The sequence below is a fragment of the Paramisgurnus dabryanus genome, chromosome 15 (assembly GCF_030506205.2).
Source record: "Paramisgurnus dabryanus chromosome 15, PD_genome_1.1, whole genome shotgun sequence".
NCBI lineage: Eukaryota > Metazoa > Chordata > Actinopteri > Cypriniformes > Cobitidae > Paramisgurnus > Paramisgurnus dabryanus.
The window spans coordinates 21,905,133-21,925,212 of record NC_133351.1 but is presented as its reverse complement, the minus strand read 5'-3'; the positions used below and the strand labels follow the sequence as shown (position 1 = coordinate 21,925,212).

At 37.9% G+C, this 20,080-nt stretch overlaps 1 protein-coding gene across 2 annotated transcripts; it reads left to right on the top strand.

The window, feature by feature from the left end:
- The first annotated feature begins 237 nt into the window (after nt 1-237).
- Nucleotides 238-19,857, top strand: LOC135731046 (protein mono-ADP-ribosyltransferase PARP4-like). Of its 2 annotated transcripts, none has more exons than XM_065249000.2 (35): nt 238-378; nt 686-830; nt 1,202-1,403; nt 1,949-2,048; nt 2,183-2,258; nt 2,519-2,617; nt 2,773-2,928; nt 3,277-3,414; nt 3,499-3,657; nt 3,796-3,947; nt 4,059-4,190; nt 4,632-4,730; nt 4,808-4,991; nt 5,077-5,218; nt 5,346-5,488; nt 7,004-7,135; nt 7,238-7,324; nt 7,438-7,602; nt 7,717-7,760; nt 7,841-7,919; nt 8,018-8,155; nt 10,590-10,785; nt 10,888-10,958; nt 11,386-11,573; nt 12,520-12,619; nt 12,722-12,892; nt 13,114-13,194; nt 13,466-13,546; nt 13,650-13,745; nt 14,318-14,428; nt 17,035-17,959; nt 18,054-18,214; nt 18,307-18,409; nt 18,892-19,024; nt 19,101-19,857. In XM_065249000.2, exons 2-35 carry the CDS (start codon nt 705-707, stop codon nt 19,300-19,302), a joined length of 5,172 nt encoding a protein of 1,723 aa, XP_065105072.1. In that variant the 5' UTR covers nt 238-378; nt 686-704; the 3' UTR covers nt 19,303-19,857. The 2 variants fall into 2 exon arrangements, with proteins under 2 accessions (XP_065105072.1, XP_065105071.1); XM_065248999.2 differs by having other exon boundaries at nt 2,770-2,928.
- Nucleotides 19,858-20,080: the final 223 nt, after the last annotated feature.

The window sequence follows — 20,080 nt, the reverse complement described above, 5'->3', positions numbered from 1 at the left end:
TCCTTTGGATTAATGAGCTGTCTCTTTCAGAAGGACTAGTCGGCTATATGTGAAAATGGTAAAGATTATGTAATGTCATAATGTTGTGCACTAACTGTGAGACAATGATCTTGCTTTGAAATGCCTATTAAATTATACAAATTTGTTCTTACAACTAACTGCAGGATCACTAAGGCAAGATCATTTTGGTATTTTTGTAATGGCTGTTTTCGACCACATGATGGCGCTCGTCTTATGTTTGTACAGCATGATGAGGGCGTGTCCTTACCGTATGTCAGGAAGTACAGTACTGACATTTACTGCACTTTACGCAGTCAGGTTGGATTATATGTATAGTGTTCAAACTAAATTTATCACCCGACTCTAAATTTACTCACGGTAAGTACTCATTCGGTTTATTAATCTGATGACAATAAAAATGTTTATACCGATGCTGTCATGTATCTCATCGTCTAGGAAGAGATTAACCTAAATTAAACAGCTGGCCATGTATAAGCTCATGTGTGCGCTTTTAAGATATATTTCAATATGTCACACTGTATTGGACATTGTTGATGTTTTGTAAACCATGTCAGTATATTAATCTTTAATGGTCAAGACATGGGCGAAAGGATTGAAACACAAACTACTTTTATCGGTGTCATCATCTCTTTAATATTTATCACTTTTTTGTTTATCTCTGCAGCTTAATATCGGCGGTCATTATGGCGGTGTTTGACAACTGTAACGTGCTGTTAGATGTGAGGACTTTACCTTTTAAAGAGAAGAAGAAGCTGAGGTCAGCTCTTCTGGATAATGGAGGAAACATCAGTTATGTAGTCAACAAACAGGTCTGTCTTCTGTTTAACAGACACTTCTTTGTTCAGACATCTATTAACAAAGTGTCAAAATTAAGAGGTTTACTATTTAAGACAAAGCTAATGATTGTTTGCAGAGTTGTGATGAAGTTTACAAAATTTTCTAAACCCTGTTGAAATAAAAAATATAATAAGAAGAGAAGTGTATTGGTTTTAATGGAAACTATAATGATCTGTACTGGTAATCTGTTGGGTTATTTTAAAGATGAGAACCAATAAAACAATATTAAATCCAACTGAAATAAGACATATATGGCTTTATCTGTATTTATAATAGAAACCATTAGAATTTGTATTACAGGGTATTGAGTTTAATTGATCTGTACTTTATATCATTTGTTCAGTGCTCTTTTGTGGTGACCAGCAGTGTGGATGATCTGAGCAGTAACAGACAGAAGAGCATTCACAAGCTTCAGATCCCTGTGGTTGGGATGCAGTATGTATGGAGTTGTCTGGATAAAGGTCATCTCCTGCCTTTTGCAGAGCATGTTTTAACCCCACAGTTGACAGACCCCAGTTCTCAACACAGCTCCCTACGTAATCCAGGTATTAAACACTTATTGTTCTGCATGAGTATACTGTATGGACAGTAGTGTGCAAAAGTCTTATGTCACAATCTTAGATTTGTTGTTTTCTCAGTCTATTTATTATTATACAACCAGAAAATACAATACATTCAAATAGTTATTGTTTTAAACGTGTTGATTGTGACCTCCTTTTACACTTGAGCAAAAGCAAAAACCTGCAGGCTCTCGTAAATCAAAATCAAATGAAACCTTTATGTCTCCTTAAAAGAGTTCAAAGGAGGTCACACTAAATACTAACTTTTGTCTGAAGAAGCCAATTTGTTCAGAAAATTGTGCCTTTGTTTACATTTTGTGTGCATATTTCCTATATTTTCTGTTTTCCTGTATCTTGATAGAGAGAAGAAAAAATAAATATGGAAAACATTTTGTTAAACAACAAAGCTGGTGGTGACCTGAGACTTCTCCATAGTATTGTATATTCTGATGTATTCAAACTTGTGTTTGTATTGTGTTTTAAGTGCATTTGAGAACTGCTGTTTAAATAAGGTTCTTTTCCACCCTAAGAGGGAAAAGTGTTGACTCAGATACCAGTAAAAGGGAGCGTCATGGGTCAAACACGGACTGAGATTTTTGAGAAGGGCGGACCCCATCCCGGGAAGTTTAGGTAAACTCTTATACTATACTGTAGATGTTTGACCTGTATTGAAAAGAAAGTCACCTGTGCTTTACTGCGTTCAAATTCATTATTATCCACTTTATACTAGCTGACTGCCATACCTTTACATTTTCCTACTGCAGAATTTACAAAGGTGATCAGGATCTGCCTGAATTTCCTTCACATTTTCAAGTTGCCAAGTATTCTTTGTTTAAGAAGGTAAGTTAATGCAACATACAGATGAACAGATATTTCCAGAGACTCTTAACTGCTTTAGCCATATACGATCATAAATAAGGCCCGGATTTACACATGTCCTAGGGTGACCATATTAAAAGTACCCCCCCCATATTTTAAAGTCTAGTCATTGCAGATCCAGACTAACTTTTTTACTAGGAGCACCATAGCCCCGTCGCTACTGAATTTGTTTTAATGTTTGTTTTTTGTCACATCTGCACATTTTTAATTGTGTATTGCAGAATAACTCGAAGACTTTATCAGTTTTGGAGCTACAGAGTGCCAAAGGAAGAGCTGGTCAACAGTATCGCGTCTTATGTTCAATCTTGCATGAATCAGAGGTTTGATCATTTCCATCATAGTGAAAGATTGATCGATTTTGCCAACTTTATAATTACCCCTGTTTTATGGTGTCTGTATTGCAACCATAGGAAGTACAGTCGGAAACATTGATAGTGTTTTGTGGTGATGCTGATTTAGTCTCTCTCTCTAGAAGAAAGTGATATGGGACAAGCTTGTGTACTGCAGCACCTCTGAAGATGCTCTGGAAGCGTATGTGATGCTGATGAAAGAAGAGAAAGATAAAGGATTCACACAGATTTTTACACTTCCACCTGAGGCTGAGCGCTTGGCATCCTACAGCTTAAAACAGGTTTGATGGACAGAAACCACTTTATGTTTCTAAAAAACATTTACTGAAGATTTCACCAAAACTGAAGCAGTGGTTAAAGGGATATTACACCTAAAAATGAAAATCCTGTCATCATTTACCCACATTCATATTAGGCAGACAGTTAGTGACTGATGGACTCCTAAATATATGTTATATATGACATATTAACCCTTGTTTAGTTTAATTTGGCATTGTGGTTGGCATAATGCAGATTGCATGTGTGTATGTGTGTATCATATTTGATACACACATTTTTGCCATGTTTACATTGTCCCCTGTTTTCATAAAAATAGGTGCAAAATTAACATCCACCCTTTTGATTGGCAGCTCCTTTTGGAGGAGAAGCTGAACTGCAGCACACTATCACAGGAAGTGGGCGTCTTCGTGGAGCTGGTTTGGACCGAAGCTCTTGGTTCCCTTAGTAAAATCCTCACGGCCCCTGTTTCCAGCATCAGCCTTAATGATGTAAGAGTGAGCTTAGATAACCACATGAACACTGATATATTTCATATCTTGATTGTTGTATTTAATAGCTCTGTGATGTTGCAGGTGAGCAGGGTGGAGGGATTGCTGCTGCAGGCACAAAAGACTCAAGATGAGGAGAAAGTCAAGACCCTGCTAGAGGAGGTCAACACTGTTTTACCCCTTCAAATAGCCGACCCTCCTTCCAAACACAAACTTGTGTCTCAGAAACTAGACCTTTGTCAGGTAACACATTGTTGACATTGCCAAATTAAGCAGTCCTTTAGCTTAGATTCCTGCCAGTGATTCAATAATGCTGCTAATGTTTGTAATGTCAAGGAATATATGAGGTCCTTAAACGTTTATCTGTTTTGATTTCTCCAGCTGATCAGAGATATTTTGAATGTGAGTGAGGCCACTATGAGAAGCCCCTTGCCCTCATCTTTGGGAAAGTATCGTGCCCTGAGGTGCAGCATTGATGTGGTCCCATCAGAAAACCCTGAGTTCACTGTTATCTCTCAAATGCTTCAAGAAAAGTATAGTCACATCATATTCAATGTTTATGGTCTGACATTCTAACACGGTTTAATATTTATTATTTTAGAGTTTGTCTTTAAATGATTTGCTTCATTTTGCATCTACAACAGGCCTATTCAGATTCAGAAGATTTTACGTGTGAGCAGGGGGGTGGAGCTTCAGATGTTTAAGGAGGAGTTAGGCAACATTAAGCCCCTCCTCCACTCGACTGGCACCAACAGTTTTGTTGGAATACTTTCACGGTAAGAACACATTCTTTAATATATATATATATATATATATATATATATATATATATATATATATATATATTTGTAAATATATAATCTCTTTATAAAATCTAAAATCTTTTAAATGGGTATTTTTTATTATTTTAATAATTTTTATGTCATGGATCACAAGACAACACAAGCCATAAGAATGTAATATTTTCTGAAAGAAGTCTCTTATTAAGCTGAAAATCATGATTTGCTGTTGTCTGAAATCAAATTAGTGTGAAAGGAGACAAACAATGTGGATGCAGTGCAGTAAACAAAAAATGGATAAGGTCAATTCATAATACAACATGGGCAACAGTAATGTTGTTATGAGGCATGAAACTAAGTAGATCATCCATTTTACACAGCTTTACACTTTATAACAATATGTTAAAACCAACACTGTATGTATGTTTTTTTATCCAGAGGTTTGCTGCTGCCCAGGGTCGGAGTGGAACAACACGGAATTGAGAGGACAGATATCGGGAATCTTGGAGGAGGCATCTACTTCAGTGATTCTCTGACGTCAGTGATCGATTTAGAAAATGTTGTCATCATTTATTTAGCCGTATGTCATTTTTTATACTGTATCTGTATCACAGGACTAGTGTGAAATACTCCAAGCCCAGCGTAGCCGATGGCTCTCGACTGCTGTTGGTGTGTGACGTGGCTCTGGGCCAGTGCAAGAACCTGCTGAAAAGAGACACCACTTTGACCTGCGCCCCCGAGGGCTATCACAGTGTACATGGAGTCCGCCGAACTCCAAAAACTACCTCAGAGTTTCAGGTCCTTTTCCTTGTGCATGTACTTGAATAATTTTCTTGTGTGTATGTGATACAAATCTTTACATTCATTTGTGTATGTTTTACAGGATGATGAGTATGTTGTATATAACACAGATCAGATCAAACTCAAGTATGTAGTGCAGTACACTTTAGAGGAGGACCAGCTGACAGAGTTTCATCCTCAGATCAACACTTCTGAGGAGCTCACACAGCCCACCGAAAGAATCTGTGAGTGACTTCCACTGATCAAAACATGTCCGTTTGAAAGAGTTTGATGCCGTGTTCTTTTTATGCTCTGTCAAGCTGAATGCATCTACAACTTTATTAGTGATTTTGTGTCAATGTGTTTGTCCAGTGCTCATTGATGACAGTGAAGGTCTGGAGTGCACTAAGAATCCTCTAGAGGAGATGACCGCAGGTCTCCTGGACAGCAGTGGCAAGACACTTCCTCTGAAGGCTGTCCATGTAAGGTGCAAATTAATGGACTTGCTTTGTCAGGTCAGTAACTCCAGTGGGCATCACGTTTGGTTAGGGCACAATACATAACAAAGCAGGAATTCTTAAAGTGGGGTCTGGTGACCCCTGGTGGTCTGCAGTCCATAGCCAGGGTCCAAGAAATAATTTGAATTATATGAATTATAAAAGCGTGCTGTATTATTAAAAAGAGCATATAGGGAACATCTGATGATTGTGACATATCACAACAAATTGTCATAAACAGCTGAGTTGTTTATTTGATTTAGTTCTTTATTTGACAGGGACAATAGACAATAACAAAGTACTGCACCAGAATTTGCTACAGAGCTAAATTTCATCAGCTGTTCCTGGGCAGGAGTACACCAAATGATCAATAAAAACAAAATACAATTTAAACACAATAGCGTACAAAGAAATACAAAAACATAAAAAAGTTAACTACATTATATGGTTAATGATCACAAATCGGACATGCTTTTAACCATCCTTTTAAATGTGCACAAAAGTAGTACACTGTCTAATATCAGTTGGTAAATTATTCCAATTATTAACAGCTGTTACAGAAAAAGCTGATCGACCAAACTAAGTTTCTCTAAAATTCGACCTCTCAACGAGGCTCTCGTCTGTCTTATATTTTCAGTACGCAACAAAACAAACGTCTTTAATGGTGGAGGTGCAAAGATCATTTACAATTTTGTAAATTAAACTGCAATTATGAAAAAATTGGTAAAAGTAAATAAATGATGCTTTTGAATTATAAGACAATGATGATGTCTAACAGCTTTCTTATCAAACACTTTTATAGCACGTTTATATAAACTATGTAAAGGTCTAAAAGCAGATTTTCCTGCTTGTGGCCATAAAGTGATGCAGTAAGAAAAGTGAGAGAAGATCAACGAGTGCAAGAATATTTTTGCTGCTTCTACTGAAAGTTGACTCTGTATAAATTACTAATTTACAAGTAGTTAACCATTTGTCACCAATTACTAATATCTCTGGTAAAGCCTCTTCCATCTTTCTAATCTTAAAGTATATTCAAGCTGTTTTTTGATCATTTAGCGATTAAGATCACTGATTTATCAGTCTGAGATTTTGATCATAACAGCAGATAATTTGTTTTATTGTGTACATAAATTACAGTATCATCTGCGTACATTTGAATAAATGCTTCAGGACAAACATCTGGAAGATTATTCAAGTGCAAACTCAAAAGTAGGGGTCCTAATATGGTCAATGGAAGTTCACTTAAAAGAAAAACTGTTAATGTTACTGTTAATTTAATGAAGCTATGAAACAGGTATTACCTTAAACCTAAAGTATTTAGATTTGAAAAATTTACAATATCGATAATTGTTTAATAGCACATGAGAGTACATTGTGGAAAGTCTGCAGGTACAGTATGCCTTAAAACTGTTAAATGGAGTTCTTGGAAATGTTTCTCCCCTATAAGTGGTCCCTGGCCCCAAAAAGTTTGAGAATCCCTGTTAAAGAGCATTGCATTATAATTTCAAGTCTACTTTCTCTTCTCTTCACCAGGTCATCATTTTTCAGACTTACACAAACCAAAGTGAAGTTCCCATTGAAGCAAAATACGTCTTTCCACTGGAGGAAACAGCAGCGGTGTGTGGATTTGAGGCCTTTATCAATGGAAAGCATGTCATTGGAAAGGTGGTTATCATTCACAATTTGTCAAACGCAGCTGAGCAGCTCTGCTTTCAATTTCAACCTTTATGTTTGGTTTCTCATTTATTTTCTTTCTTCCTCCTGCAGGTGAAGGAAAAAGAACAGGCTCGTAAAGAATACAGACAAGCAATAGAGAAGGGCCATGGAGCGTATCTAATGGACCAGGATGCACCTGTGAGTTTTTTATATTATTGTTTCTTTATAGATGTATTTATTACAGCAGACAGACAAACCACAGTGATTATTCAGCATCTGTATGTTTAAGTCTGTATGTTTATGTGAGACAGGATGTATTTACTATCAGCGTTGGGAACCTTCCTCCAGGAGCCACAGTTTTGATCAAGGTGACCTTCATCACTGAGCTGGTTGTGAGAGGAGGCTCCATCATCTTCTCTCTGCCCGGCAGTGTAGCACCGTGGCAGCAGAGCGCCGCTCTCAATCAGAAAACTCAGGTATGACACAGTCGGCCTTTTGTCACGACTGAACTTTAATTCAAACACTGTGTGCAATACTGTTAGGATGTTTCATTCTGTTCTGTAGAGAAATAAAGTTGTGTTGTATTTCAGGGAACTGTTGAGAAGATCTCTGTGACAGAGCTTCAGTCAGAGGGGTACGAATCTAAATTCACTAAGATTGAATTGCACCTACTAAATATTATTTAAAAAAAACTTCTTGCATCTTTTTCTTTAGGGAGTTCTCTCTGTGTATGTCCATTGAAATGCCTTATGAGATCATCAACTTAGAGTCTTCACACCTCATCAAAATCAAGGTTATTTATCACTAAATACTTAACTGTTTTGTAAATAAGCATTAAAATGCATAAAATAAGAAGGGATATTAACATTTATCTTTAACTTCTCCACTCAGAGGACAGACTGTAAGGCTGTGATCAGTACTTTGCCAGGACAAACTCTTGGATCTGATGGGCTCCAGGTGACCTTCAGTCTTTCTAAGATCCACATGCCCAGAATGTGGGTGGAGAAACATCCAGACAAAGAGAGTCAGGTACAGAAACCATCAGTTTACACCTGCTATTAAAACTAGATAATATAAAGTATTCTGAAGTGAAACAAACTTTACATTTTCATTGATGGCCCTAAAGGGATATTTCACCCAAAATGAATCATTTACTCACCCTCATGTTGTTTTAGACCTGTATGATTTTTTTCTGAAGATATTTGGATAAACGATGGTAAGCACATGGCTGCTGGTACCCATTGACTTCCATAGTAGAGAAAACAAATACAAATATAGCTGCAAGCAGCAATTGCGGGGTCAAGCACCTTCAGCGCAATGAGCACCCAAAGCACAGCAAAAACCACACGACGCAGCAAATGCGCAAAGCGCAGAAAGCGCGCAATACAGAGCCCGAACCCGAAGCAAAGCAAATGCAGAGCAGAACCACTGCAGTGCGGAGCAACAACAGTAAAGATGGCAAAAATATAACACGTGTGGAAAACCAGACAGGTCGAGAAGAACGTGTTAAAGGGAACACAAAAGGAAATCTCAATAAGTCAAAGTAAGAGCTGGGATTCGAACCCATGACCTCAGGTTCCCAAAGCAACGCACTAACCGCATGCGCCACTGAGTAAACGATTAAACCACTGAGTTGGTGTGTCCAAGCTATAGAATAGAGATTTAGAGCTGTAAACATTGATATCCAGCAATTACCAAACGTGCAGAAATAACAACAGAGAGCACAAATAACTGAAATACAATGTATTGTATGAAAATCACAAAACTTAAGTGAGAAAAAAGTTAAGACAAAATATCACTGCACATGGGGTTTGAACCCATGACCTCAGAATCTCATGGCATGTGGTTAACCAGATGCGCAACTCAGCTAACACAGCTCAAAGGGCAGCAAAAAACAGCTTAGGTGCTTCAAGGATTGACGTGTGCCAATCAACACAGATGCAGAACTGACAGTGCAGAGCAGAACTATCAGAAATACAATGTATATGGGAATCAAAAAGCTCAAATGAGATTGAAGACAAGAACATCATTCTGTATAGTAATGCTATACAATGTAATATACAGTCACATTAATTTACTATGACAAATAGACAACGTCACAGGCACGGTCAACTTTGGAGTGGTATTTCTAAGAAAGAGAACAGAATATCAAAAATCTGTTCGGTCATTTCTGTGCGGATTGCTCCAAACATTATACGAGCAGTACCTGGCATAAAATAAACAACATTTGTAAAAGGAGTAGCGAAAAAATAATCTACCATATGCTTTACAATAACACATGAACAGAATGTTGGAAAATGACAAACGAGGCATCGTTGCAATCGGCATAAACCAGTGAATACAATTTCACAAAGAAATTAATATCAGACAAAGTATTCAGAAGTTATAAGCAGTTCCATGAGAACTGTTATAGTTTATAACCCCTAGGTGGCGCTGTACTCTGACTTCCCAGGTACCTTCAGGACATCATGTCGAAGCTCCTTACTAATTTTTGCGCGGATATGTCCAATAGTTCAAAAAATATAACAAATTATGTGAAATTTCAAAATGGCGGACAGGCGGTTCGGTCAAACCCGGCATAATACACATCGACAGATGCGGCATGAGGTAAGCAATCCATAGACATCAAGATCATAATTTTCTGACAAACAGTTCAGAAGTTATGGGCAAAAATAGCCTATTTTATTATCTCATGACCCATAGGTGGCGCTGTCACCAAATTTGGCATGGACCCCAAGTTCATGGTCCACATGAAGTGTACCAAATTTCATTTCAATTGATCAAAGAATGACTGAGCTACAGCTTCAGAACCATTTTTGCGTCAACCTCGTTAAGTTTGCGCATTTATTACTTTTGAACAAAGATAAATATCAAAATTCTGTTCAGTCATTTCTATGCGGCTTACTCCAAAGATCATCTGTGCCAAATCTCATAAGAATTGAACAACATTTGAAGGAGGAGTAGCGAAAAAATGGAATACTGTACATTTCAAAATGGCCGCTACTGTAATGGGTGGAGTTTTACTGTAAGGTATTAAAATCAACAAGCATGAGGAGAGCAATCACGTGTACTAAGTAGAATTTTCATAGATCAAGCGGATCAGAAGTTATAACCCTTTGAACATTGAATTTTTGAACTGCTGGTGGCGCTATAGAGTTAGTACTAGAGACTCCATTTTTGGTCACATGACTTTTTAAGACAACCACTACAACTGTGCCAAATTTCATCATTTTCCTATGTACGGTTCATAGGGCTGCCATAGACGCCTATGGCTAAGAAGAAGAAGAAGAAGCAGAATAATAATAATAATAATACTAACAATTACAATAGGTGTCTCAGCACCTTCGGTGCTTGACCCCTAATGAAATGCAATGTGGGTACCATCAATTATCAAAATATCTTCTTTTTTGTTCATTTGGGCTTTGGATCGAACCTTGCTTTCATCCCACAATGATCTCTCCAGGCCTGCATGTTGGTGTTTTATCCAGACTTTAAGTCCAACTCTGAAGGTCCATCCAGTGTGAGTGATGTCATCATCCTGTTGGACACCTCAGAGTCAATGCGGGGAGACGCCATGCTAAACGCTCGCAGGATTGCTCTTCAAGTCCTTAACTCTTTAGACCGATCACTAAAGATCAACATCATCTCTTTTGGCACTGGTAAGTGCTCATGAACCTGCTGTTGAGATTTATCTTCACTTCAATAAAATTCATACTAAGATGTTAACCTAAGTGTAATTTCTAATGTGTCTGTTGTTGTAGATTACAAGGAAGCGTTTCCTGCACCAGTGCTCTTAGATGAAACTTTTGAATCAGCCAGAAAATTCATTATGGTGAGTAGCAGATAAAATGGTTGAAGATTGGTGTTTCTGCAATTAATGTTTTGTTGGCAAAACTATACAGTATATCATCACAATATATATTTTATTTATGAGTACATATTCATACCTGCTTGTGGCCTTTGCCAGCCAAAGCTTGACCTATTTATTTAATCACTAGAATGTGACCCAGTCTGTGATAACCCTGCTTAAGTGATTTACTGTTATTTACATAAAATCATCCTGTGGAAATATATGCTTGATGTCTTTAGTGTTGACTGGATAAGGCCAAAGATTCAAAGATTGAATCAATGTAAAGTCAATGATTGAGGTCAAACATTAATGCGTAATTAGATTCAAACTTTAGCCTAGATTTCACAAACAGGGTCACAAATCTCAGTTTCTCTGTGTATCATTGCATTAATGACGTCTTTATCAACAGTCGTGTAATGAAACAGGTGGCAGCACTGAGTTGTGGAGGCCTCTCCGTAGCCTGAGCCTGATACCTCCATCACATGGCATGAGAAACATCCTGCTGATCTCTGATGGACACGTACAGAACCAGGCGCTGACTCTTCAGCTGGTCCGAGAAAACTCCTGCCACACGCGAGTCTTCACCTGCGGCCTCAGGTCTGTCTTTAAAGAGGTTTTTATTTCAAATCAATGGAGTCGAATGTTACAGTTTTTTTCGATTGCTAAACGACAGTGGGCACAACTGGAGCTACATGTGCAAAACTCTAACTACAGTCTGCACTACCAAAAGTCACCTGAGCACAACTCTTAACATATAGCTCAAAACAGCTCCGTGCAGCCAAACACTAAACACAACCCTCACTGAGATAACACACACTGTCACTCACAACACACTGAGAGGAAAAAAACTAACATCAAACACCAATACACAAAATACTAACTTTATATCTTTACAGTTTTAACAATTTCAGTGATGTCACACCAAGTAATGTTTTCTTTAAAGAATGATTTATTTATTGATTTATCACAATATTTTTTTTAGAACATCATAATTTTTTAGGGTAAATGAAAATTAGCAGTTTGCTTCAGTTGTCTGTAGTAATTTACGGAATTACAGTAATGAGAAAAAAAGGTAGAAACTTAAAGTACATGAAAGGTAATATTATATATAAATGAAATATATATATGAAATTGGAATTTATATTTATATGAAATTGCAATCAGCAGTGTTTGAAAGGCACAAGGCTGAAATCAATTGTGTTTTGAATGTGTGATTCACAGTTTTGACAGCAGTGTGTTAGCATTTGAACAAAGTGCTGTAAATCCACAGTGTTGTGCAGGTTGTGATTAAAGTCATGGAATAAGTGTGTAAAGTTTTGAAAACTGTGTTCAAGCAATGAAAAACGAACTAGAGTTTGGTCCACATGAACTGCTGCTGTGCAGACTGTAGTTAGAGTTTTGCACATGTGACTCCAGTTGTGCCCACTGGCGTTTAGCAATCGAAAAAAACTGTAATGGTGTCTTTCTGTTTTCCTCATGTCTCTCAATTAAAATGTATTACACTTATGAATCTACAGTGTGACTCATGTTTGTCTTTGTGTAGCCTGACAGCTAATCGTCATATGCTCAGAGCTTTGGCTCAAGCAGGCGGTGGGACGTATGAATTTTTCAACACAAAGATGAAACACACATGGACAGAGAAGGTAAATCATACACTAGTCATCTTTCACTTTTTTTATTTAATAAGTGAGAGCGTTACAGTAGACCAGGGTCTCACATACAGTAAAATGATTTGGTGATTTCAGGTGCGTGCTCAGGTTCAGCGGGTGGAGTCTCCCGGCTGCAGATCAGTGGCAGTGAAATGGCAGCAATTTAATCCCACAGCACCCCCTCCTGTTCAGGCCCCCTCACAGCTTCACGCTCTCTTCAGTGACTGTCATACACTCGTGTACGGCTTTGTGCCACACTGTACTCAGGTAGGACTGATGATCTGATGCTGTGCAGCTGAATCAGTTTGGTTCATGTAGTAGTTTTTGTTTGTTTGTTAACTAGCAGTGTGATTATGAATGCACTGTTCTGTCTGTATCGTGTCTCTTCTTCCTTAAATTAAGGTGGTAAGATCTTTAGATATATTATTTTCTCAGCTTGAGTTGTTATGCATTTATTGTTTTGAATGGTATGATGTTGACTTCTTCAGGCCATGCTGTTTGGTGATCTGAGTGGACAGGAGATAAAAACAATGGTGTCAACCACAGAACTTCAAAAGACAAACGGAACTGTGAGTGCCAGCATCTTAAATATTTAAGATAATCATCAATATCATTGATTGTTTTATGAATTATGTTATTGAGATTGTTGTGTGTGTGTGTGTGTGTGTGTGTGTGTGTGTGTGTGTGTGTGTGTGTGTGTGTGTGTGTGTGTGTGTGTGTGTGTGTGTGTGTGTGTGTGTGTGTGTGTGTGTGTGTGTGTGTGTGTGTGTGTGTGTGTGTGTGTGTGTGCGTGTGCGTGTGCGTGTGCGTGTCCGTGTGCGTGTGCGTGTGCGTGTGTAGTTCCTTCACAAGTTAACAGCCAGAGCGATCATCAGAGATTATGAAGATGGCATACTCGGAAACAGTGAGGCAGAACATGAGGTACAATATTTCTTTAATATGTTCATGGAAAATCATCAGACTATGACATGCATACATGCGTTTGGCAGATGAAGTTGACTTGATGTTTTTATCTGTTTATCAGGGAAAGAAAGCAGAGCTGAAGTCTTACATCACTGAACTCAGTAAAGAGTTCTCCGTCTTGTCTCAGTTCACCAGCTTTGTGGCCATTGAAGAGAGGGTAAAATTACTAAATTAAAATTGATTGAGACCATTTGGCCTTTTTTACTGGGATTGGCACCTATGCCCCAGTGAATTTCTACCTTCTTCAGCCCTGCAGATATATACATACACAACTTTACTGAAATTAAATGAACACTATTACATAATATTTACAAAAAAGTTATAAAAATTACAAAAATAACTGTAAAAAAAATATTTTTTATTGTAGTTAACAGTTTCTTCTTGTTTTGTCTAATAGTTGGATTGTAATAATGTGTTTATACATAAAATTAATTTAAAAAATCAACAAAGTTCACATACTGAACTAACGTGGTAAATGTATGCACACTAAGAATCAGATATTTCTCACAGAAAAGCAAAATATTATTTACCTACAGTACACAGACTATGGCATCAATGACTACAGAATAAATAAATATAGTCAAATATTGAAAAAATACTGCTTTTTACTGATTACAGATGCTGATACCAAATATTAATCAGTTTCTTAACTTTTCCAATATTGGTCAACCACTTGTGTGATTCATAAAAATCTTTTTTTCCGTTCATGACCTAATTTTCTCTGTGTAGGACCAGAATCAGCTTGACACTGGATTCACAGATATTCCTAAACTAATCGCAGAAGAGGATGTGGATATTCTGCCTTATATGGGCTGGACTGAGGAGGAGCAGACTAAAGAGGTTTGGATTGAGTATTATTAACAATCAGACTGAATAATAACATCAGTAAATGTCATTGTGTATTTTATTGTTGTATAATGTGAATGTCAAAATCAAATCTGAACACTCATATAGTCAGCTGCAAATATGGTTTGACCCTAAAAAATGTTAAATTTTCAAAATGGCGGCCGTCATGTTCTTAAAATGACCATTACTCCATTGTATTCCCCCTAAACCAGGTGTACTGGTGTCTCATTTCCCATGTTGTTTTGCCTAGTGTTGGTTGTTTCAGTTCATAACAATTCTGTTGATTCCAATAAAAAATAAATTCATTAGAACTGTGTGGTACTGTAAAATCAGTCAAAAGAGGGCTGCCATGTGAAGGCTCAGTACCGTTAACCCCTTTTATTTATTTATTTATTTTTAACATTTTAGAATCTGTTTTTTTTGTTGCCTTTTTTAATACTTTTCTTATTAATACATATCTTTTTTATTTTCTTCAGTTGTTTCCTCTTGTTCTGGTTTATTTTGTATACTTTTTTGCACTGTGACCTTCACTAGATTTACCATTAGTCGATTATAGTGATTCTCACAATTCCCAACTTGACATGGTCCACAAGTAGTCCATATGCCCTGCACTGTTGTGTTCGGCAGACAGTTGTGCAATTACAGTGGATCATCTGCAGGAGGCTTTCTGGAGCAGCAGTCTTTCCATTGCATAGACCCCACAGGTCGGGTCGTGCAAGATCACTTTACTTGGGCTTGGTTAGCTTTTAAGTTTAGTACCACTTTAGAGTGGGTTTGGTTGTGTTGGCTTGGAGTACATTGCAGTAGTCCAGTCTGAGCCTGGACAAGAGCCTGGGACTAGAACTTGTGTAGCATGCTCAGATAGAAAAGTTCTAATTTTACTAATGTTGTAGAGAATGAATCTACAAGAGCGGGCAGTGCTGGCAACATGCTCTGTGAAACTAAGCTGACCATCACTGACCAAACCCAGGTTTCTGGCTGTCCTGAAAGGCGTAATGGTCAAAGAACCAAGTTGAATGAAAAGATTGTGATGAATCTTAGGGCCAGATGATATGACAAGCAGTTTTGTCTGTGCGAAGTTCAGCTGGAGATGATAATCCTTCATCTTGGCGCAACGATGGGGATGCCAGCTGATGAGACAATTGTGGCTATTTCCTCTCACGCCTGTTTAACCTACGCTGATTTGGGCGGGTTTCTCCTACCCCCACACAAAACAACTTCTCTGTCTTTGACTGCTCTTACAAGAACGTCGGTCTCCTCGGCTGTGAACCGCTCCTGGCGTGCGCCTGGTAAATCCGTCATAATAATAGCAACCCGCCATGGACCTTGCGCCCTTGCGTTTAGGGAATGTTGGATAGCGTTCTGATTGGTTTATTTGACATTACGCCCAAACCACACCTATGAATAATGAACCTACTTTAGACCAACCCCTTATTGATTTGCGCCTGGCGCAAGAGTTATTTCTCCCGCCGGGAAAATAGCAACAGCGCCCAAGATCCGCCCACAAGTCACATGCGCTTTGCACTTCGCACTTGCGTTTCAGATTGTTAAAATAGGGCCCCACATGTTGAAGCGCTGCCCACTACATCATCAGCTGGCTTGGAACCTCAACTGAGTTTGTACTAAAAAAAGTATTGTTTAGTACTGTACCCAGTAAAAGGCCCCAAAAGTGAGCTGAAAAGCTTCATCCTTGATGTCCACCATTTTCCATCGCCAAATCTGGGTGCGGTGTGTGGTTTAAGTAGTCAAGGATGTATTTTGTTTGAACAAAATGTAATACACTGTGCTGCCAACAACATTTCAATGAGCCAAGCAATATGTCAGGATTCTCTTCCACCATCTTCTTAATTGCTAACAATTGTGAATTTCGTTTTGTTAGGTTTAGTATAATGCCACTTTTACACTCAAAATATTTATGAATTAAGATGAATTACATATGTAATACCTTATTCAAATTGAAATGAATAACCATTGTAGAGGGCTCACACACAGGCCTCTGTTCGGGCTAATTCAGAGTTGTTTATGATCAAAGTTACACAACTCAACTCAAATTTAAGTTATTTTTTGGTGCATTACATTTTACATTGAATGTCAAGTCTGTGTTTTAGCAAGAAAAGGGTATGTGTCTAAAAACACATATTGAGTAGGACCTACATGGCATAGGCTACATCGTTTACATCTCTGGTTCACCCCAAAGAAAGATAAAACCTTAAAGTAATCTCACAAAATCATGTATTCTATAACTATATAATCATGTCAGTGAAATTTAGACAAGTCCAATGGATTCATAGACCCATAAATCATGGGGTTAGACACCAAGATTACTTGGCTAGCTCAAATAATGAAGGAGTAAGGATATTTTAAGGGCTTCCTGCCTGTCTTGGACGCCATCTTGAAAATTACACCTTTCTAGTGGTCAAACTTTGGTAAACTTTTAGTATGTTATTAGGGACACCTAATACTACAAAAAACAGCTGAGAAACCTTTTGTTAGAATTTTTTTAGGGATTAATTGTATTTTTTTCATATATGCAGCCGCCTTATAGCATATTCAACTTTTACCACAATGCCATAAAAGTTTTGTTTTGTCTTGTTTTCTAGGTAGATTCTGAGGAGAGCCTCGTAGGCATGTGCTTTGAGAGCTGTGCTCTTTCTGATAAACTTTCCGATGACATGACATTTAAAGATGATGAATCTGAGTGTTTTGATATGTTAGAACTGGAGTCAAGCGATTATGAAAGTTCTGCCCAGGATATTAGTTATGCTTTTGAAATGGCAGTGCCTTTTTCTTCACGTCGCGGAGCAGCTGTTTCATATGAAATGCGTTCACAATCAATGCAAAACTATGCAGACCGTGCAGAGCATGGATGTGGCTACCTTCCTTTCACTTTAAAGATAAAATCACCTTCCCGTGCTGCCCGTCAAAGAGGTTTTCTCTCTCCACCTATGGTCCCGCTTAACTCCTCTCTGCTTCCTTCTCCACCTCGTCCTCTGTGTGATGCCCCTTCTGTTGAGTGTTGGGAAGGCGGAAGGACTGTGACGAACAGCATGACTTTTGATGCTTTACCTCAGGCTCGTGCCTCGGGGGCTTCTCTTTCATCTTTTGCTGAGGGGGCTTCTCGTCCAGCTCCTTTCGCAGTGCCTTATCATCTAGCTTTTGCTACTGGGGCTTCTCTTCCCACTCCTCAAGGTCCAGATTTTTCTGTTAGAGCTTTTTCTACTCCAGCTTTCATTGTTAGGGCTTTTCCTCCACCTCATCTTGCTGATTCTCCACCATCTTCTTTTGTTGGTGCATCTCCTCCGGTTGGTGCCTCCCTAAAAGAAAGGCCCCTTCCTCCACCTCCTATCATGCGTTCTGCTGCTTCTCTTCCTCCTCCTCCTCCTCCTCCTCCTTCCTTTCAATCAGTATCATGTTACAAGAGAATGTCAGCTGCTGTCTCTGAACAGCCATGGGATTTATCAAGCCCTGAAATCAGACCTTCATCGGAGAGATGCTTAAGAGAAAGCATAATCTCTTCTGCACCCGGTAAGTTTACTCACATTTGATGAGAGTCTTTTCGAGATCTGTTGAAAACTGGATTTAAGACAACTGTTAATCTTGTGTCTCAATTCTTATTAAGCTTCAGGCAGAGCTATAAAAAAAAGGAAATCAGTACCCCTTAAGGAAGGATTAATGTTAGGGTCAGCCCTGCAACTAATGGTAGGGTCAGCCATGCAACTAAGACGAAGATCACTTGAGGACACAGTGGACTGGGATGAGCTGTTTCAGCTTCAACATGAGGTACTTACATATATAATGCAATAAATATTACACAGAAAAAATTAATGCGGTATTTAAATGAATGTAAATTTATGCATTCTGTTTGGACATAGGATGGATACTGGGAATGCACTGGGAGTCTGAGTAGCTTCCTCAAACTGGACATAGACTTCTTTGCCAATGTCTTCCTTAAGGAGAAAGGCATTTGTTCACTGGGTAAGAAGATTTTATGTCATATTGTATAAAATTTTTAAAACAATAGAAATGTTACAGTGATATAAAACATCTATGACTGTTGTGATGCCTCTAAAAGATAAATCAGCATACACATACTGTAGACATTTCTAAATACAAATAATACTTTTTTCTAACAAACTGCAATATTTCTATGGACAATTTGTTTAGACACACACTAAACTACTATGCATTATGGCACAATTACAGCATATGAAGAGGTATTTTATGTTTAATGTTAATTTACAGAGAGTGGGATTTAATTAAGTGTGACTGATCAAATTGTGTCTACTTTGAGCGACACTGCAGATACAGAAACCAAATATTTGACAATATGCCAAGTTGCTGAAAGCACCCGTGGCTCTTTTGTATAAATCTGAGGTTTTTGGCCTAATCCTGGATGAGAGCGCTTTAACTAGTGAAAGTAAAATAGTAGTTGATAACCCAGATGTTTTGTCTGTCAGGTGCAAAGGCTCATGCAGATATTTTGAGACTGGTGGCCACTCTGTTGGTGCTGCAGCTGATTCGAGTAAAGAAGTCAGCCGAGGGGAAGCTGCTTCAGTCTCTCTTCTCTCTGAAAGACTCTGAGGGTCCCAGGTAAGAGCACACAGCACACACATTTTAATGTGCCATAGTTTCTCTTTATTAGATTCATAAAGTTTCCTTCATGCAGGCCAGTGCACTGGGAGGCTGTGAAGAAAGCAGTGGACTGGGCTTGCTGGGCAGATAAACAATATCCATGTGTGTGCAGCAGACTGGAGTTCGGCTGGGATTGGGAATCATCCACACGCCAGTTACTGGGCTGTGATTCACCACTTCCATACTCTCCACTCGTATCTGTTCTGGACAGGCGTTTGGGTTTATCTGTTATTTAGTAACTGGACAGAACTTTTCATTGACATTTGTTCAATCAATTTTTAACCTCTTAACTCTGTAACAATGTCAATAACATGTCTACTGTACTGTATAATTCAGTAGAGCCTCAAACAATATATTAAAGAATAATTTACTCAAACAATGAAACTTATGTTATCTTGAACTTACTTTAATACTGTTTAAATTGCTTATGACTTTTTAAGTGTTACACAAAATGTTGTGATTTATTTTCTATTCCATACAATAGAAATGAATAATAACTGGGGCTTTTCAAATGTGTTTGTACTAATGTTTAACCCGACTGATGAACCTGGTGCAACACTTTGTGAGGATTTATGTATTTGCTCGAGCACGAATGAAAATGATAAGAATATGATCGATTTTTTTATTTATTTGATAATGGGGCGATTTCTCTGACAGGGATTCGACTTGTCCTAGACTAAAATAAATGTAAGAGTTGTCCAAACTGAAAACAAAAATTTTAAAATACATCAGTGCCCTTTGTTTTGCCTCAAAATGCACACAAGTAATGTTGTAGGGCTGTCAAAAGATTAATCGCGATTAATCGCATCCAACATAAAAGTTTGTGTTTACATAGCATATGTGTGTGTACTGTGTATAAATATTATATATATATAAATACACACACATTCATGTATATATTTAAGAAATATTTGCATTTAAATACTGTATATACATTTCTATAATTTATATTATATATAAATATAAATATTTTATATATAAATATAACAATTTTTTCTTAAATATATACATGAT